Genomic DNA, 21,592 nt, shown 5'->3' with positions numbered 1-21,592 from the left:
TGTGTGTGCGTGTGCGTGTGTGTGTGCGTGTGTGTGTGTGTGTATGTATGTGTGTGTGTGTGTGTGTGTGTGTGTGCGTGTGTGTGTATGTGTGTGTGTGTGTGTGTGTGTGTGTGTGTGTGTGCGTGCGTGCGTGCGTGCGTGTGTGCGTGTGTGCGTGCGTGCGTGTGTGTATGTGTGCGTGCGTGCGTGCGTGTGTGCGTGCGTAACTTCGAGTCTTCAAACATGTCAATACGCAAAATACAGCTTAGAATTATGGCCCACTTTACACGCGCTATTGAAAATCCATCGCACAACGGTTGTCCCAAACGGTAGTCGTGAAATCCCGATTCGCCGTGCGGAGAGGGGCGTAAGGATGATGGTTCCTGACGGGCGTGACAGCCCCGCGGAGCCGCGAGTTCAGCGGCGAGAATCGATTATCATTAAGTAATGCGAGAGACTCGTAACAGCTGGGAGAGTTTGTTTTTATTGTCACCGCTTCCATAGAAACACTTCCACGGATCTGACAAGTTTATGTGGCTGTGACAAATGTGAGGAAAATAAAGCAGCCAAAAATCACAAGAGACTCGGGCACCTTTTGCAGAGTCTCTTGTGGCTTTTCGTGACTGAAAGGACGTTTGATGCATGATTCCAGGGAATGGGAGGATGGAAACATATTTTTGTAACATTCTCCATGCTTACTAACCCTGTAACCAGTAGAGAATTGGTAGCCAAATGACTACTTAAGTGTGCAAGATATACTTTCCTGGTTCATTTGTCTGAAAATCTACGTGTTATTTTAACTTGTCAGACGTATAAAACGTGTGCCACACGTATGGATTTCCGATATAAAACTTGGAAGGTCGAGGTTTAGACCACATGTGTTGGGCGGCTTTGGCCCGTGTAGCTATTCCGTACTCACTCACTCACTCACTCACTCACTCACTCACTCACTCACTCACTCACTCACTCACTCACTCACTCACTCACTCACTCACTCACTCACTCACTCACTCACTCACTCACTCACTCTCTCTTTCTCTCTCTCTTTTCTAGATTTTTGCCTAAGTGATCACACACACACGCACACATACACAGACGTCCCAAAGTTTTTGCTAGGTCTGTCCGGTAACTGGGCCTGAGGACCACAAGGTCGTGTTCTAACGGACCGTGTCTGGTAGCCAGCTGACCCCTGCCGACCAAACGCGCTAATTTTCCGCGGATGGCGGAGAAACAAATTGACCGGCACAGTATTAGGGACAGGTACCACAGAGCTGCCGCTGTGACAGAGAGGGAGGCATGTGCGCGTGACGGTACAGTCGTGCCTCCTCGTTAGAGAACACACTTCGTCACCGAGCTGTTCTGTCACAAGATCTATCCGTCCCACTTAAATTCCTCCACACCAACTGCGGTTAGGGACTCCCGTTGTTGGAATTCCTTCATTCCTTCCCTGCTGCATGCATAGATCGACGTGTCTACAGGCTCAGAAATAAGGTCGGCTAAATCGGCCTCTTCATTTGGCACGCCGAATTAATCCGTTAGCTTCACTTAAATTGTTTTCATTACGCTCCGTCCCGCTGAAGGAAGGGTCAGCTGCATGTAGCGCCGACCCTGACCCGGCATTCCGCAGTGTGAGAAGTGGTACACTTTCTCAGAGCTACAGGATTGGCATTGTCTCTATACTAAACTATGTACACTGGCTACAGGGACAATATTTGGCTACCATTTTCCACTCTCCTGACCAAGTATCAGCCTTATCTTTACAATTATTGAGCTCAACAGTAATATTTGCCTGCTAACAACGTGAGACTAATTTGCCAGGGGAGTTGGGCCTCCAAAGATTTCATTTGCCCACGCAGTTCCAAAAGGATATGTTACCCTTACCGCGGCTCACTCCCAAGCCAATCATCATTTTTGCAGAATAATGGTCTACAATCCATAGCCCCATAGGAAGGCCTGGTGTAGGCTTTGCTTGTCTAGCAGACTAGCACCCTTAGAACGACCTGGTAGAGGCTATGCTTGTCTACCGCCCTTCGGAAGGCCCGGTGGAGGCTATGCTTGTTCATCGCCCTTAGGAAGGCCTGGTGGAGGCTATGCTTGTCTATCGCCATTAGGAAGGCCTGGCGGAGGTTATGCTTGTATACCTCCTTACGTCTATCCACTGTACGCAGTCCTAGTGGGTGGGGGTTGGCGTTATTTGCCGCTCTAGTGACAGACACATTTACAATGCCGACAAACTAGCGTGTCGTTGAATAACATTCAAAATCTGGAAAGAATTTCGCCAAGCAAACTAAACCAGACCAAAAAACTTACCGGCCGGCCAGGATGAAAATCTGCTAGCTCAACCAGACTCCAGTGGGTTGCTGGAAAAACAGTACAGACATTTGCCAAATAGACTAAATGATATGCCAGAGGAGTTAGCCTGCTAGAGGAACACACTATTTGCCGATTTTTTCTATTTCTTCAGCAACCCACTGGAGTCTGACTGAGGGACTTTAAAAGCAATAAACAGAGCTTTTGGTGGCCGCAAGACAGTATTGGCTTGGCAGTATCCATTTTTCAGGCAGTTGCCATAAATAAAAGATACCAGTATAAAAAGCAAACCCGATAGAAGCACCTAAAACACGTCAAAAATAAGCCGAAACCTAAACCTCTGCTTGGAGACTAATAAACTGCTAAGAGACGGCGGTTTTTGTCGGAGTCTGCTAATCGTGCCGGAGACTGTGAAGGCTAATCATTAGCCACGCTTATCGCTGTGCTTCCTTTACTGTATGGTCGGTTGATTCCGCGTCCACATAAATTCAGCTTCTCCCTGTCAACATCTTCAAAAGCGCGCGCGTATATTTTCCCTCAGACTTTTTAACTCGGACACAGACCAGACACAGCCGCGATTGTTTCGGCCCGACCCCGCTGTTCTGTGCAGGACCCGCGCTGAAGAGGTGCCGACAGACGAGACGCATGTCATGTCGTGCCAAGTTCAGTGTCGACGTCACGCTGACAGGGCTACCGGCGTGAGATACGGTTTGAGGAACTCCAACTGGGCATGGGCCGCGTCTGGTATGTTACAGACTGTTGCTGATGTGGTACTGTTAGGAGCTGTGATGGACTGCACTCTTTACTGTCAATGTTACTAACAAGGAGGTTTAAACCTTCCTGCTGGTAATCAGAGCAATTACTACTTGCAGAATCGTATTGCTCGTAACTGTCGTTTGGCTACTGGCACAGATCTAGATACAGGCCAGTGGCCTGGGTGCAAAAACATTACAAGCACTACATGCACACCACACTTCATGTTCTCTGCACGCACGCACGCACGCATATACACACACACACACACACACACACACGCACACACACACACACACACAAACACAAACACACACACAAACAAACACACACACAAACACACACATTCACTTACACTAGCTGACTCCTGTATTGGTTACGGTTAGATGTCTGACTTTCATCTTGTATCCGCTGTCAAACTGCGGTTACATGCTGCATGCTATCCTTGGCCTGCTGACTTACTCTATCCCACAAAACCCTGCCTGTACCCGGTACACAGGCTTTAGGCCTTCCTTCATTTCTCAGAAAGCGGGAACGACTGAACATGGTGAGTCATGTATGTATAAGTTACGGTGTTCTGAGAAAAGGTGGCATCTCAGGAAGCGAAGCTACAACAACAGCAACAGACCTTCCACCTGCTGGTAACGGTTCAATTTCCTACTGTTTGTCAAGTTTCCCTTGTGATACACCCCTGGTATGCACCAATATATAACATTTCACCCTGCTTACCGTGTTGGCTAATAAAATCTCTATTTTCTCACGTCTATTGGAATTACTAGTGAGACACAAGACACTCGTGTAAGCCCCGTGGCCCTTCTCACGCGGCCGGCGGGGTTACGTAAGGTCAAGTTCACGCCTCCCGGGTGTTCCGTTTCCTTCCAGGCCGCCGGTCGGTTCCTCCGCGCCCCGGCCGCCGGGGTTTGCCGGGACAGGGAGGTGAACAGAGGTTCGGTCTGATGTTGTTCCCTGACCCGGGGAGCCCGACTGTGGGGACTAATTATGCCGTACCCGCCGCCTTTGATGCGTGCGGTAATTAATACCCCAACATGACCTCATTGACACACCTCCAGGAGACACTTAAAACAGATGCCCTCTGAGGAGCTCCTTTACTTGACCTTGGGCTTAAACTTGAGGAAACTGAATCGGGCGGCATCGTGTGCCTGACTGTACAGAGTGAACGTGATACCAGCATCAGGAGTCTTTAAACAGGTACACAAAATAGGCAAGAAGTGATGACAAGTCAATGTTCAACTCAATAAGAGTGATCACGCTAACAATGTAACAAACTGTAGGTACAAATATGACTCACCGTCCTAGTATCAACATGTTTTTGTTTGGATGAATTTCCGAGCAAGAAGAATGTATCTTTCAGTCGTGTAAACGTTGAAGTTTGTATTGTAGCATCTGGCTGATCATTTTCTGACGTCGAAAGTGGCAGACATTCTTACTGTTGGAAGCAGAGGTTGAGTCTTGAGGCTTATTTTTGGCGTTTTGTTAGGCGTTTATATCGGGCTACCAATTGCAATGATACTGCTTTGCCAATTTGATACTGTCTTGCAGCAACCAAAGATCTGCTTGGAGATTAGCAATAGTCCCTCCCCTTCTCGTCCGCTGTAAGCTACGTTTGCTTGTTACGTCCAACTGATATTAAGGACTCGGCCGAATTCCGACCAATTACTCGGAATTTGTTTTGAGACGAGCACGCGAAGGTCTGTCAGGACAAGGTCGGTCAGTCCAGACAGCGTTTCACACCTGTTTGCAACGTTTACACGTGTGCAAAGTGTGACGAAAGTAGTGTCAACATAGCCTCTACTCAGGCTTCGGAACTTGGCGGATGGAAAGAGTAGAAATTGGCCAAATAGACAGATAACAAGCAAGAGAAGTATATATGGTGACAAAGAATTGGAGTTATTGGACATAGGCATAGTGCAACAAGAGGCATTTAAAAACCTGGCAGATGGTCTATTTTGAAAACAGTGAAATATCTCCATTGATATAGTAAGTTTTTTTAATGCCCCATGTGCTTCAATGTCCAATATCTTGCCCCTACTGCAGGGGAGTTGGTCATTTGCTGCCTCCAAATGTACTCCTTTAGCGGACCAACTCTTTTGGCATGCCAGTATCTGTCTATTAGGGAAATTTCTACTCTTTCCAGCCGCTTCCAAAGCCTGTTAGAGGAGGCTAGTGTCAACAGTAGCTTCGTCTTTACAGCGCCACTAGGCGACCCCTTTCCGCTTCGCCAACCGTGCTGTCACGGTGTCTGCGAGCCTTTCTGTCTCTGTCAACGGGGATAACACTTTCGGATTCGTGCATGAAAACTTGCATACCGACAACAATCTTACCCGGCGTCCGTGTACTTAGGCAAATAGTTGCGACCTTGCAGGTACAGAGATGACAGTGTTCTCAGTAAGGACAACATACATACATACAGCACAAGTGTTTTCTTTGGCCATATCGTTTTCTATGAAATAAGCCATACAGTAAATTGGGAGCAGTAAAAATCGTTGTACAGGGATCCCAAACGGGAAAGGAAAACCGATAAGGTTTAAAAGAAATAAGTAAAACAAACATTAAAGCGGACTTGATGTCCGGAGTTAGCACAACAGTAAGAGAACAATCACTGAAGAGGAAATGTAAACTTAAAATGTAGATATAGCTATTTTATCTTTTTTACAGACACCAGTGAATAAAGATAGCTCATTGAGAAATAAACGCCTGTGTCATTAAATGCCAGTGATCAAATGGACAGGTGACATAGTGGTCAACTGTCCACAGTGGTCAAACTTGCTCATTCCCTTGAGTGACCACACTAAACAGTTTTTGACTGTATTTTAAAACACAAACTGCGCAGCTGGATATCCTACCCTGTGCCAACACATTACACGGTCTTCCCGCCGTGACCTTTCCCATGTCGCCAGAGGTCACTTTCTACCCGTGGAATGCAGCAAGGGACACCTCCCCCCTCCCCCCTCCTCACGTCAGCTGTCATGGCGGCGGTATCTTCCACCTGCTGCCACGGCGTGTCACGTGACTTCGGCTCAAGGAGTTCGAACACAGGAGACTTTCGGGCCTTTCATTCAAGTAGCCTCCACAAGGGCTTCCTACGGGGATACAAATTGTAGAATTCGGTAAAAATTGGAAATAATTGGCCAGGAGAGTCAGTCCGCGGGAAGGTTAATTTTCCACCTTCGAACTGCGTAGGCAGATGAAATCCACGGTGGCCAATTATTCTCCCTATTTGTCTAAATTTTACTGCTTGTGAACCCGCGTTGTTCTGGTGGAGACTACCTTTTATGTAATAAGAGCTATATGCCACCTACAAATCATGACCATAACATGTCCAGTATATGAGATACCCATGTCCAGAAGATAAAAAGTCACTAGGGGGCCCATAACTTGTACTTCGTTTAAGTCGTTTATTTCCATGTATCGATTTTATGTTCCACATAAACTCTTGCGGAAAGCATGTAACGACGCCACAAACACGCAAACATGGGTATTATAACGTAACATGGTTATACTGTATACAGTCTTTTCCATGAAACCTCCCAAGTAGTGGTGGTTCATGGTCAGAAATAAAACGTTTTCGGTACCGCATGTCCAGTAAAGCAGTCCTTTTGATAAATGGTGTGGCATTGCGTGTAGCGTTGTTTTTCGCTCCCGAGCACGGAAGTATTGCTTTGGGTACCTGAGATGTGGGTTTTGTGTCTGTTTGTCCGGACACGTACATAGTAGGTTGAAAGCACGAAGGGAGGGGCCCAGAAGAATTAAAGGAGGTCAAAGGTGTCAGAATCTGGCAGAATCTCTATCAGCCACTGACGAAAGGTAGTGGATGCTACCTGAAACGTCTGACAGGTTTCAAAGTCCATCCAGTTGCTTGTCGTAATGAGTAATGATTACTCAGTACTGTTAACTTTTAAATTTGATACCTTATTTCCTGGATGCCTAACCTTCATCGACGTATTGTCGATTTCCTACGCTTGTTTTTCATGAACAGATCATTACTGTATCTTTATTAAATTCTTTATTGTTTGTTGTTTCCCCACAGAGATTCTACCGCCCGCGTCCCGAGTACGGCGCTGCTCAGCCGGCCCGGGTGCAGGGGGAGGGGGGCAGTGCCCGGGTGCAGGGGGAGGGGGGCAGTGCCCGGGTGCAGGGGGAGGGGGGCAGCGTCTGGACACAGTGGACGGGCTGGTCCTCATGTTCACGCACCTGTGGGGGAGGCGCCTCGGTGCGCACGCGCAAATGTGTCAGCAGGTACGTGACCATTGCTTTTAGGGGAAAACATGACACTTTTGCCATCGTTACACGATCGCAAAACCTGCACTACATGTACGGATCTATACATCTAGGCAATTAATCATTTACTTGGTGTTACTTGTTAATGTTACTTAACTTAAAAAGACGTCCTCACCAAGGCTGTTTTATGATATCTTCTAGACCTGGTTCTGAAGCATCGCCATGTGAAGGAGAGGGAAGAGAATACAGAGTCTGCAACAGCAGGGTGAGGCATCTTACACTTCAACTTACAATTAACTTAAGACTCAACGCGTACTCGTTATAAAAAGCTGCAATTACAAATAAAGTATGAAGTCGAGAGTACTACATAATATTATTTCTCTCAACAAGGGTAGTCTGTTTTAGGTACTAGGTATGTAAAATCACTATAAATATCATGGTGACAGGGCAAGGCGACAAAGTCTAGGCCTGTGAAACAACGCGACATTACATACACCAAGGACCTCCTTGATTAGATTGCAAGTTGTTCGTAGTTAAAGTTACTGTTGCTTCGAAAGCTTAGGACGTTGACGAATTCCTGCAAACAAAAGGGTCCAAAAGTCAAACACTCTTCCAAAAGAACGTTGAACACGGGGTCAGCTGAACGCCAGAACTTCACAGACATTGCGAACAGAGAGGATCACGGGTGAATTGAGTTGCCATGGTAACTGAAACGCGAAGTCCTTTGTTCACCACGACTTGTTTCACAAGAGCCGACGTTTTCATGACTGTCTGTCATCTTCATCAGGGCAAGTATGATTGGTTCACTGTGCACTGACGCTAGGTGTTCCTAGTTCACGGTTCACAATGAACCAGCCATAATAACCGTGATGAAGATGACAGACGATCAACGAAACGTCGGCTCTTGTTAAACAAGCGGTTGTAAATAAAGAACTTCGCTATTCAATCAATCACCAACCTGATGAAATTATTTACGGATACTATATAGTCACGACCGGTGCGATTTCCAAGTGGGTAAGTGTGCTCGCAGCATTGCATTTGGTAGGTCATGAGTTCGATCCCCGGCCGAGTTAGCCTCAGCATCTGGGAAATTAAAGTTAAGCACACACCACTACTAGTGGACTAGCCCTCTGCAGCGGTTGGTTTGCAACTGTGTGGCTACAGAAACGGAGATGAGCACCGATACATGCACCATTAATGGTGCGGGAAGGAACTTTTAACTTTATACCATATTACCTGTTCCAGGATTGCGGCCCAGGCGCCGTGGACTACCGCGCGATGCAGTGTTCCCTGCACAACAACAGACGCTTCCTGGGGCGGCTCATCTACAGATGGGAGCCGCATTACGGTGAGTCTGGGCTCCAGGCAGAATGTTCTTGTGCCTTTGAGAAAGACCTTAGAACTAAGGTCCTCCTGTGCCTACAGGCACATTGGGCAGCAAGCTTCCATCTCGGCATAGCGGCAGCATGGAAGGTCCTATATTATATAACGCTAATACAAACGAGTTCCTCGGACAACCACCTGACATCTGCTTGTGGTCTCCTAGGGTATCTTGGTGTTGCAGTAAGGATTCCGATATTACCGTAGACTTCAAAAGCAACACCAGACTATATGACTGTCAATTACTCATAACTACGGACACACAAGCACACAAACGCATCGAAAACAAAACGGCAGTTTTGGAAAGGTTGCGTAACAAAAAAACCTTTCACAGTGGTCTTGCCTTACAAAAGCGCCACCTTTCAGTTCCAGGCGGAAACCCATGCGAACTGAACTGCATGGCGACCAGGTACAACTTCTACTTCGGCTTCGGGAAGGTGCTGGACGGGACGAGGTGCTACGCCGATCCGCAGAAGAAGAACATGTGCATTGCAGGGAAATGCCTGGTGAGCTCTCCATTGAGTTTTATGTTTACCTTTGCCGAAAGAAAACATTGTTTTTGCTCTGTTTCTTCTTTTTTAAACATGTAAGGTCAATGACCAGGACCAGGTACCTGTCACTATGGTAACTGAGTGCTGTAGCAGACACCCTTTCACTCGGGAGAACCATTCCTATTCTCTCAGAACTACAAGCGGGAGCTTCAGTGGGAGCTTAGGATTCTCTGGACATCTCTGGAATATTTTGTATGGAAACCAGCCATCTCAGCCTTCATTGCACTAGCAAACAGCTCTCAGTCTGACAATAATTGGGACTTTTTTTACATGCCGTTCCCTGTTGTTACAGAAAGTGGGATGTGACGGTATCCTGGGCTCGGAGCGGGAGGAGGACGCCTGCCGGGTGTGTGGCGGGAACAACGCCACGTGTGTCAACGTCAGGAAGGCCTACATGACGTCATTCCCATCCAGCGGTAAGGCAGTAATCTTCAATGTCTCAGTGTCCTATTATGGCAAGACCAGTACTATGAATATTGTAAGTGTTATCTTTGCTGACAAATTTCATGTGGATGTACATCGCTAAAGATTCAGGGGACTGAGGAATAAGTGCATATGGTGCATAAGTGCATATAGTTTTGCTGTTCAAAATATGACCAGAAAATTATATAATTTCCTTTCTCCATCCAGGCTTATGATTATAATGTGTTCTTTTTTTCCTTTCCAGGATCTTTTGGTTACAACGAGGTGGCCATGATCCCAGCCGGAGCCATGCACCTCAAAGTGGAAGACACGAGTAGAAACTATCTAGGTAAATCTGAGCAGTCATAAGTAAAAGTCAGAATATCGTGCACTGGCTATGCCCTGCATTTAAGTTATCGCCATACATTTGTATCAGAATGCTGTTAAGTATCAAATATGATAGGGTTTTAAACTGTACCCTAGAATTCAATCTTGAGCTACGTTTAAAGTTTGTATGTGCTGGTCTCCAACTGTTTTTGTTTTATTTGAAATCCCCCAAAACGTGCGCTGATTGGTTTGCAGCTCTGATGCGGCAGGACGAAACGTCATACGTCATCAACGGCAACTGGATCATTGATTGGCCAGGAGTCTATGACGTCAGGGGCATGCCGATACGATACGAGCGACAGGCCGAAAACGAGGTCATCAACTCGGTTGGTCCAATCCCGGAGGACCTGCATCTCATGGTACGTGTCTGAGTCTGATCACGTGCGATTCATGAGGTAATCCCGTGCGAATCATTAGGCACTCACGTGCTCACTTGGTGGTAGAAAGATATCTACCAGTAACGTTTAACGTTGGCCAATACTTTGTTACCGCAATTGAAATACTGTAAGTGCAGACTGATAGGGTGGTTGAATATTGGAGAAAATCACAAAATATTTTGCAAAGATGTTCAAGATTTTCTAAATTTAAGTTTCCCCCCGACACAGGTTCTATTCCGCGAGACCAACCCAGGGATCCACTACGAGTTTTGGCTACCCCTGGACAAATACAACTCCATGATCCGCCAGCACGGGCAGACGTACATCGGCGGGGGCGGACATGTGGAGGTGGCGTACCCTCGCCAACATTTCCCTCCCCTTCCCCCCACCACTACCCCTGCCCCCACAACCACCACAACAACCACTACGTCAGCACCAAGGACGGCTAGACCGTTCCGGCCAGGCAGGGGGAACACCGGGTACTGGGTGTGGGTGCCAGCTCCTAACACCGGCGGGTCGAACCGCAACAGAGACGGCTACTGGGTGCGGAGAACCACGGGAAGCAGCTCAGTGTCGAACTCGAATAATGGAAACAGGTTCGGGTCGAACTCGAACAATGGAAACCGGTTCGGATCGAACTCGAATAATGGAAACAGGTTCGGGTCGAACTCGAACAATGGAAACAGGTTCGGATCGAATTCGAACAGTGGAAACCGGTTCGGATCGAGCTTGAACAATGGAAACAGGTTCGGATCGAACTCGAATAATGGAAACAGGTTCGGATTCAGAGGAAATCGCCACAGTTCTGGGGGGACAAACAGTTTCCAAGTTCCCGGCAGAGGAGTGCATACCGGGATAATTTCTGGAGGATCGCGTGGATCTGTTGAGACGAACCGATATTTCCCAGGAAGACCCTCCTATCCGCGGACCCCCAGCGTGACGAGAGTGGACAGTGGCTCTAAAAGTAATTCTCAAACTTCTTCAAGAACCACGGGGACCAGGCATCACCACCAAAGAGTCAATGTGACTCCATCGAGAGAAATTTCTAGGGAGCACCCCTCACAGCAGCATGGACATAGCAATGTACATAGTAGACCATCGACGTCCTCTCATGGTGGCTCGGTCAATCAAAACGCCGGGAGACCAAACGTGCCGGCTCCTGATAGGTCGGCAGTCATCGGCTACACGAAGGCGCGAACAATTCCGAACATCAACCGACAGTCCTCTCGGGAGGAGTCGTCGTCGGCAGAAAACCAGCCCCTGTCCGGTCGCCACGTTCCCGCCAGAAGGCCGTCCTCCTCTGGAGAAACTATATACGACAGGAGATACCGACCTACAGAGGAGGAGTCAAGTAACGAGATCAGCCCAGCGAGGGAAGCGGGGACGCCTGGCCGGACTGACAACGTCATCCCCCCGCCGCCCGAGCCAGTGCCACCGCCTCCTGTGTACGGGCCCGGAGCAGGGGCTGTAGCGGTCAGACCCACACCAAAGCCGACAAAGTATGGTAAGCCGCTTTCATAGTGGTGCCAAGAATACTACGTAAAGTTAGGGTTAGCCTAATATGGACGGATATGCCACTACTAACATCTGACGATAATCTTCGAAGGTCTTATTTGAGAAGTGCATTCATAAACATTGACTTTTCTTCTGCTTGAACCTTCACCTACAGACAGTGTCGGCTGCCTTGCCTGCAGAAAAATCAAGGGACGGTTCAAGAATTTCTGCAGAAGTGATTTCGGTAAGTATCAAACGGAAAGACTTCCAAGAAGTATACAGTCTTTTATTTGGCTCTAAATTCCCCCCATGTCCACCTCTACTTCCTGCTGTCTCCCGACCAGACCTTTGACCTCCTATAATTCTATATGTTAATCTTTTCCAACTCATAAGCTGCCAACTTGCTCTTACCCGGACAAGAATAAACACAAACCCACAGACAAAAATACACAATAGTTCCGTACCCGGAAGTGATGACATGCCTTAACGTACGCTGCTACCCCTTTCTTAGCTCTGTCCTTGGTGCTGAATGCCATCTGTTAGAGTTCTACAAAGTGCATCAATAAACTCAACTATAATCGGTCGTACAAAGACATTGTAACAAAGAAACCACGATATTCAGTGCCCTTATTTGATCCATAAGTTGATTGCTGATTCCGAGATTCCGATATTTCCTTCTCTTTCTAGTGGTCCGTCTTTTGGTGATGTCATCCAGATCGTACGCCGACTCCATCCGGTATGACGTCAAGATCCTCTACTCCTTCAAGAACACGTTCCCGCTGATCTCGCGAGAGTTCGTGTGGGTGGACGGGGTGTGCCCGTGTCCCAAGCTGGTGCCGCGGCGGGAGTATGTCGTCATGGGTTCCCGCAGCGTCATGCAGCAGCGCGGCGAGGCCAGGCTGGTGATTGGTCCGCACAGCTGGGTGCGGCCGTGGCGGGAATCTCTGTTCGGCATCATGGAACAGTTCAGGAGGAAACCGTGCCAAGCTCGGACTTGAAATAAAAAAAAAGAACGACAACAAGAGCAACAACAACAGCAACAACAATAACTGCATTTGTCGGGTTCCGGAAACCTTTGTTGTAAATATTATTTGTTGGAGACTCCGACCTCACATAGGTAATAATTTGTATTTTGACGATATAAATCAAACAATTGAATACTGGCAACCTTTGATGAAATGTAAAAAAACATAGCCGAAGAGTTAAGCGTACAAGAATTTGTCGATCAACTGTTTAACCTGAGATTTCCACTATTTTAGAGACTCAGACATGAAATATAGATTCCACCGAAGATGTATAAATCAGCCCAACATTTTATAGCCATTTATATCTACCCAAACCCACCAACATCTACCTTAAACCAAGGCAGCTTCAAACGACAGATAGATTTCATCAACACTTACCATACTAAATAGCTGTACAGAATGTTTACTAACGCTCAAATGTTTAACAACTGGTACGTTCCAGGTTGAGGTGTTGTATAGTAATCTCTGCACCGAGACGTCAACAGAAGATGTTGAAATAATATGTAAGTAATGTATATAGCGGGTACGTACTGCCATAACCTTGCCACGTCAAACACTAGTCTTTATGAGAATGGTAGCGAGTACAAGGAACCCCGATACAAAACGGATGGCACCCGGGCTAAGGTTTAATTAGCATGGCGGTTTCACTCATGTTCTATATCGGTGAAGCAGGCAGGTTCTGGCCGCCATTTCGGTGTCCTTGATTTGCTGTTAACATGTTCAACGGACCATAGCTCAAGCGTATTCATCGCGTTTTTTTTTGTATTTTATCGGCAAGCTTTTACAGATCTTCTGGTATTGATCTACTGGTTGAGTTATACGCACTTAAAAAGACGTTATAATTATTTGAAAAGATCACTAGATGATCAATGAAATCTAAGCGGCTGCCGCCATGTTGGTATCTCTATGACGTCATATTTAAACGCTCTCTAGTTACTTGTACCATTTTGATTACCATTTTTATGTACCGTATTAGACCGTTTCGCTGCATTTTGTACACTTCTATAACGTTATGTACAGGTATATAACATACAGTTACTTGGTGTATATGTAACGGATCAGATATATCTATACGTACACATGACTTGGTCCGCATGGACCTATGAAAGTACACACCCAAATATGCAGATTACACGATATATGATCAAATCTGCACTTTTGTTTAATTAAGCTTAAGAACTGGGTGATAAAAATGTAACTTTATAGTCACAAACATACCTCTTTTTTGCAAGGAGGTTTAAATGGGGAACCACTTGAACCTACTTGGTTTTTGAAATATAATACCTCATGGCGCTATTGAAACAAAACTACACTGCTATTTTGGTCCCGTTTTCAAGGCTACACAATCGTTATATCGTTACAAAACAGTATATATAAAGATGTACGTATTTCTTGTACTGCGTGTAATAATAAAAGATGGATACATTCCAAGTACCTGTTGCTATTTTTTCTGAATTTACTTACAAATATGAACTAGTTTTTATATGCTCAAGGTAAATCGGTATAAGTTATTCTTAAAAAAACACCATCAGACTTCTTTTCATGTCAACGCAATTTAATGATAGCATCAAATGCGAATAAAAATGCAACCCGTGTATTCATATATTACAATGTCATCTCCCCGTCAAATTGCTGAAGTGTCTCTGCATCGATAAGATTTCCTTTTGCTTTTGTAAACAGATGTCGGTTTCGTCGAAAGTCATGAATTTTGAACTGCAGTGACGATCCCTATGCGGCAGCAACAATCCTTGATCTGGCAAGCGGAAAACCCTGAAAGACTTTCGTACTGCCAACATGACACTTAGATTTTTGCCACTGGATTGTTGAAGATCGTCAAATTTTGGCACGTCGGATTTATAGACACAGAAAGTGTCATAGTTTTTCTCCCACCAGAAACCCAAACCGGGGGCGATGTCCACCTCTGCTAAAGACGATGCTTTGGTCGCAGACAAGTCAAACTGTTGATATGGAATGGGGAAGTAGGCTTGGGTCCCTTGTTGGGTGTTGAGTCTACATTTGTTGATGAAGTCAGGACTTATTGTAGAGTGCATGTCTAAACCACAGAGTAAAGAGTTCGGGTCCGAAACCGCCTGTACACCGAGCTCTATCCCCCGTGCGTACGAAAACGCTTCTGATTTTACGTCAACCACTCTGAAGCTGAAATCCGCGTACTTTTTCTCGTAAGGAGAGAGTAACTGATGTAGCCTGGTGCCCTTCTTTGTCCCAACAAAATTGATCAGGATCAGGGCGACTTCGCTCGCATCACTGACGGACAGGCAAGAGCGTTCGAACATTTGCAAAAACTCTTCGAGATGTTGCGAGTTTTCTAGCACCGGCACGATGAAGTTTACCCGTTCCCTGTGGCCTACTGTTGATGATACAGTAAAGAGATTTCCGTGCGGCCTCTGTACGTCCACAACGTGTGACGCTGCCAAGTCTCCGCCGTCTGATGACTCATACTCTAATCTATACTCTATCCCCTTAACAGGATGGTATCTCTGAAATACAACTTTCAGTTTAGGTTCTATCATAGATTCAACCCTTAGGGCTTCCACAGAAAGATGTACAACATCGCCAAGACTTTGTAAAATGTCCTCAAAATCTTCTTCGCTGTCTTCATATATCAGTTGCCAAGGGACGACATCAGACGACTCCGACTTTTCCTGGTCGCCTAGCAACAGCCTGACGTCACCGTGGGGCCCTGTTGTAGCGATCAGCCTGTTCAGGTGGTGAACTCTGTCCTCCAAGTCTCTGTGGTTTCTGGAAATAAAATATCGGAATCATCACCGATGACATCAAATATCAAAACAGTAAGCTTTAATTGGCTTGCGTTTTCTTTTGGACCTGGGAATAGCATAGACTCTATAGAATGTCCGTTGGTATTTCTGCAGTTCACACAACTTCCCACAGGGGGCAGCATGTGTCAATGAACACCTTTAAAACCGAACCGCAGCTGAATAAATACATTTTTGAAAAGCAATCCTGTCCCTGGGCACAGATTCTATATATTTGAAGCATTGTCTTCATTAACAATTTCAAGTTGCAAGAGAAACACTTACTGTAACTTGTCCTGTATCCTCCTGCTGATGTAGCTCTGGTGGAGTCTGAACATCGTCTCCAGCCGACCCACGGGGTGGAGGGTGACGGAGGACGCTACAAACTTCTTCTGGTCCAGGTCGCCATCCAGGTCTTCCGAGACCCCGAGTTTGTGGAATAAAGTCTTGGACTGAAGAGAAGACATTTAAACAGACAAAATACTTATTTTTGTTCACATGAATTAAAGGCCTATTCCATATACAACGTATCTTACAATTACAGCCCACATAAAGCACACTCACTTTGCGCCGCCCCATCACAAACTAACATAGCTGATAGTTGTGTTTCCAGCTTTTAAACACACTCGTAAGACGTCATATTTTTTCACCTCCACTTCCTGAATGACACCTATTTGCAATGGAGTGGGGTTGATTCAACTTACGTTGTAAAGAAATGACCAGAAAATCGTCCTAGTGTTGCACAAGAAAGCCCGTACCTCTCCACTTGTAGTACAGTTGGTGGCCCTGGTCCTCTGAAGGCACAGGGCCAGGCTGTAGGCTGGGTCCAGATCGGCCGGCAGTTTCGCGCAGCTGGCCACATGGGTGCACAGTCCCTGCATCGCCTTCCTGCTCAACACAACACCGGAACCGAGCTCACAGTACTGCACAGGGCTACCGTCACGGGGACCACGTTTGCTGGAGCCTGGGGGAAATTATGACGAAAAGCGTTATGACGACAAGTTTTTATACAAAATAGTGTATTGAACAAGATTTTAGTTATCGTTACTGAGGTGCACACAACACACACACACACACGCGCGCGCACACACACACACACACACGCACACACACCACACACACATGCACACTCACACAAATACAGGCACACACAAAAACACACACACACACAGACACACACACAGTGCATGAACTCAGCTTACCCATGTAGATAACCTCTGAACTCTGCAGCCCGTTCAGCAGTGACGTCAGGTTGTGCACGCTGACGTAAGTGTTGTCCAGGGTCAGCAGGAAGAACTTGAACCTGTCCAGGTGCACATAACACATGTGTCGCAAGGCGGCGTACAGCTTCTGTCCCAGCGTGTCACCTAAAGGTGTAGGAAATAACATATAATTCAGCTTCAAAATGGTAGGTAAACTGTTCAATTGATAAGGCAGTCCGTCATGTAATGCCTTCAAACAGGAACATTAAAATCAAACTTACGTCAGACTTCTCTATCCACCCACACTCAGTAGATCGATTTCAATATTGGAGTCTCCAGATCAGTAAATGTCAGTGCAATTGCCTACATCTAATATGTCGAAATTCTTACAGACAAAATGTTCATCTGTTCGACTTAAAAGTAGACTTGAATACCTCTTAAATTAGGATCATTTCAGACTCACCGGTGACCCTTTGAATAGGTACGCTCTCGTCCTCTTCCACGCTCTCCTCCATCCCTGCATAAAACGCCATGGCCCCCTTCCCCACCTCCCCTCCCCACGTCTTCATAACGCTCAGCTGCTGAGTGCTTGACGGACCGCTCCACGACGTCAGGACTCCCACAAACACCGTCCTCCTCAGGCTCAGCTCCTGGGACACGAAGTTGGGGATGTCGCTGACTTGGATGGGAGCGTCCCCCTGGTACCTGTTCTGCGGCGCGTCTGTGGCGTCTTTCTGCAAGGACCGGTCTTCTAAGAACGAGTCCTTTGCCAGAGTTCTCGGCTGTGTGACGGGTGGGCCTTTGTTGTTGTTGTTGTTGACAGTAGGTTGGCTGTTTGGTTCTCTGAGACTGTTGTTGTAATGAGCGATGGTGGAGAGAAGATGTGGAGAACCAATGACGAGGAGTGTTACAGAGATGGTCACGCCCACCAACAGGCCGACCAGGAAAGACGTCAACTTTCCGACCACCATGTCTTCTCGTTTTGTTGTCTTCTATTCTAAATCTGCTTCCCAGCTACCTGTTGGAATAAACAAAATAAACGACACCTGATCATTAGGCCTTGGTGACGAACGTCTTTTGCCGTAGAAAAGACTTAAATTATATCATGACAATTTATTACATCATGACAAAATATGAATTTGTTTTTGCCTGATGGAATAATAAAGTGAAATCCTATTATTGATATTACCAATTTTGGCACCCGGGTCCTATAATATGAATAGGGGCATTAAATATTTAATTGTGTGTAATTCTGTCAAACGTCAGACCTCTGAGCTATTAACATCGATCCTGGCGGACATTTGGGGCACTTGGTGGTCACTTCTAGGTAATAACGATAATCCATATAACAATACAACATGTAGCGGCGGCATATTTCATCTCACGTTTCTGAAAACACCGACAGGTAACCTCGAAATTTCACCGTAGAAAAATCAATAACTTGTGCTAAGATCCCAGATCCCGACATTAACTAGCATTAAGCTAAACCCCCATAGCTGGTACGTACGTGTTTGTCAAACAGATCCAAGTTAACCCACAACAGGCTGTACTCCAATGATGTTTGTATAACGTCTATAGAACCATTCCTATGAAACTAACGGTCACAGTGCAGTCGCATTGGTTGTGAGATTTTGAAGCCATAGGAAGGCTGTGACAGAACGAAGTGGCCGGCAAGGATATAAGACAGCATGTTCCGTAACAAGTAGAGCTGTGTACCGGTACGCAGTACCGATACTGTACCGGTAAAATTGATTAGGTACAGGTCCAAAATACCTAATCCCTCAGTACCGGTACTGTACCTAAACAATTTTACACCAATTTTATGCCTATTTGTGACCTCAAATGTGTAAATAGCTGGTTAACAATGGGTCCCTGTGTAAGGACAGTGTGTTCATGAAAACAAAAACATATATATAGCCTATATTTTATCTGAGCATTCGCCATAAACAAAGAATAAACCTTAACTATCAAGTTTATTTATGTTTTTTTTTTGTTATTGAAGGAGTTCAGAAGAGCATATAAATTGGTCGAATTGTTCAGGTACAGGTTCAGGTCCGGACCTGTACCTAAACCTGTGTACCTGTACCTGTACCTGTACCTAAAATTTGTTTAGGTACACAGCTCTAGTAACAAGACAGTTGAAATTTACAGAACACATTCACGACTATCCCAGCAAAGCCTTCAGTTTGCGATCATATACGACGATCTTACAACGTATGAGGCTGGTGACCCCTACACATACATGTACTAGTAATCTACAGCAAGTATGGAAGTGTCCGTTGTATTGTAAACTGGAGGAGAACACACCTTGTCCTGACGACTTACCTGTGACGCCGGCTTCCCTTTGATGTACCCCACCGGACAGGTGAGAACGTAACGGTCATTCCGGCCACTGTCTCCAAGACGTCCAGGTAAAAAAACACACAACGTAATCCGACGTTTCTACCTGCTCGGACCGTCGCCTGCCAAGGACATGCGCGCAACGGGAGGAGCTACCACTCTTGGTCGCCAGGGGAGTGAAAGCGCACGAATATATCATCTTTCTCTGGTTTGCGCCACTTTTATCCTCTATGAAATCATAATTACGCACTGGTGTATACACGAAGCTGGTATTTGTAAGGAAAGAGTGTAATATAATGAGTTGGTATACGGATTTTCATACCTGTCCACCCCCTCCCCCGGCTAAAGTTGGTCTCGCCTATTCCAACAGGTAGTTGTGGATTGATCCGTTCTCAGGTAAAGATGGCTCACGGGGTAACCCGACCGTGTTTGCGTAACGGGACCTGAGCACACACGGCCCCCACCTCACCTCGGAATTTTCACGTAATTGTCACAACAAAGAAATGTCTAATGGGGCAAGAGGACAACCAAAACGGGGGTGAACAGCTTTTGAAAATATATATTCAAAGAGGAAAACCGCTCTCGCAAAACCATTGGTGTGGTCCGTCTATGAGTGATACGTGCGGTGTATTTGAGAGATATTTGCGGGTCATCGGCTTGTGTTGGTTCAAGTGAACGGAATGGGCTGTAGCCTGTGACCGGTCTTACAGGTGCACCTGTCCGTGAGATGGTAGCGCCGCGCTGGTGGCTCATTCGCAGCGGACACAGTACTAGTGTGGCACCAACAACCGGCAGCACGCAGCGAAAATGCGGGGAATCCTCTGACTGACTGACTGACATGGGGCCTCTCCAGCTATGCCGAATACAACACGGTGAGTTCTTCTTGTAACGTTCCTGTCTCTAGCAGGTGTGCGTTAGGTTTGTATTCTATCACAGCGGTGTTTTCTTGCGTAGGTTTGGTCACGTAGATTGTTAGATCGGGGTGTCTTTTAAGAAATCTTAACCAAGCAATACATTCTCGAAGGTAGAGTCACAGTTCTGTTTGGACACGATTGTAAAACGTACGTGCTGGATACCACGAACTGCATGCAAGCGGTCCTTACAACGCCATTATGAAGTCATGTATGAAATACGTGTGTTTGCCAGGGACTGACTCGCTTTACTTACACTGTGTCGGCCGGACTAACACGTTCTTTCAGTCAGAAACAGCCGACCGTGCCGTTTATGAATGATTCATTCATGGGACGACGTCAGAAATATGCGGTTGTTTGAAAGAAACCGGAGGTATGAATTGTCAGAAACCGGAGGTGCAAAGTCTTTGTAAAAGTCGGTCATTAGTGAAATGACAAATTACTTTTTATACCATTCACTTTGGCGGTCAAAATGTGACATCGGTCCAGAAAATTACAGACCTAAAAGATTACCTTGTCAAAGAGAATTTTATATTAACTTTTTATTCCCAAATATTTCGAAAATATGCCACAGCCACCCTTCTGTACTACCTTAATGCCAGGTCAAACGAAGCAGGGCAGATTATTTTGACAAATTGCTCCCGTCAGTTTTGTTTGAACGGCCATGAAGTATAAGGTATGAAACCCTCATTAAAGTTATTGACTCTTACGTGCTAATACATCTACAGTTCAATTTTCAAACTCATGATTGCACCTGTTTCTTCTCAAATCTACAACCTACGGCATGAGGAAACCCCTTGTACATGTTGGGTGAATCGTGGGATGTACGTATGTGACCTGGGCTTAACCACTCAGCCCCGGTCACATATATCGTACAATTTACCTAACGGACGGTGCGCTTTCAGAACGTGCCATGGTTGCCAAGATACCGCCGGATCTTCGGGGGACACCTTTCAACCATGCAACCGTCTTACTTTGATTTTTTTTGACGGTACAAAGCATATAAGACTCTGTACAAAGCATATAAGACTCTGGATTCTGCCAAAGAAGACAGTTAAACGATGTTATCTACAATCCGATGACACCTGTTTGATCTGTGTGTGAGGTCAACTCGTACCTTGCGTGGATAGGCGGGTATTTTTACGTGATCGATCAATATGACAATGCGAAGTTTAACCTGTTCACCTGAGGTTAGAAGTCCAACAGATAACCACATTCCATGGCCACCACGACATATTTTAGTGACACACGGGAATTCAATATATAGGCCAAAAATATATTAACTGCAGGAGGCTATATATACATGTAAGCGACAATTTATAGAACTGCCCCCAATTCTATGTATGTCGAAATTGGCACTAATTCTGGTTTGGGAGCAAAATAATTATTATATAAGACCGATTGAAAGGGATAGTTGTGTTTCTTATGGCAAGAACCTACATGTTTAAACCAGGCTGTCGGGTGA

General features: G+C 46.0%; 2 protein-coding genes and 1 long non-coding RNA gene across 5 annotated transcripts in view; 2 read left to right on the top strand and 1 right to left on the bottom strand.

The window, feature by feature from the left end:
- Positions 1-7,179, top strand: part of LOC109482670 — a 44,111-nt gene extending 36,932 nt beyond the window's left edge. For all 3 annotated transcript variants that reach the window (XR_002140970.1, XR_002140971.1, XR_002140972.1), the window contains exon 4: positions 7,094-7,179. This is a non-coding gene — a long non-coding RNA (uncharacterized LOC109482670). The remainder of the gene's footprint in view (positions 1-7,093) is intronic.
- A 310-nt stretch (positions 7,180-7,489) lies between these two features.
- LOC109482669 lies at positions 7,490-13,472 on the top strand. The gene is made up of 10 exons (XM_019785494.1): positions 7,490-7,549; positions 8,530-8,632; positions 9,031-9,170; positions 9,508-9,631; positions 9,883-9,966; positions 10,200-10,363; positions 10,610-10,977; positions 11,038-11,885; positions 12,051-12,119; positions 12,563-13,472. The coding sequence occupies exons 2-10, from the start codon at positions 8,563-8,565 to the stop codon at positions 12,871-12,873; spliced, it is 2,178 nt and encodes a 725-aa protein (XP_019641053.1). The 5' UTR covers positions 7,490-7,549; positions 8,530-8,562; the 3' UTR covers positions 12,874-13,472.
- A 1,023-nt stretch (positions 13,473-14,495) lies between these two features.
- On the bottom strand, positions 14,496-19,333 carry LOC109482342 (chondroitin sulfate synthase 3-like). Its single transcript, XM_019785023.1, has 6 exons — positions 19,202-19,333; positions 17,340-17,894; positions 16,877-17,041; positions 16,433-16,638; positions 15,960-16,126; positions 14,496-15,660 (listed from the first exon to the last, which is right to left on the bottom strand). Exons 2-6 carry the CDS (start codon positions 17,845-17,847, stop codon positions 14,514-14,516), a joined length of 2,193 nt encoding a protein of 730 aa, XP_019640582.1. The 5' UTR covers positions 17,848-17,894; positions 19,202-19,333; the 3' UTR covers positions 14,496-14,513.
- Positions 19,334-21,592: the final 2,259 nt, after the last annotated feature.

Source organism: Branchiostoma belcheri, unplaced genomic scaffold (genome assembly GCF_001625305.1).
Source record: "Branchiostoma belcheri isolate BF01 breed outbred unplaced genomic scaffold, Haploidv18h27 scaffold6, whole genome shotgun sequence".
Classification (NCBI taxonomy): domain Eukaryota; kingdom Metazoa; phylum Chordata; class Leptocardii; order Amphioxiformes; family Branchiostomatidae; genus Branchiostoma; species Branchiostoma belcheri.
Note: the sequence above shows the minus strand (reverse complement) of the source record. Positions and strands in the feature narration are given on the sequence as shown.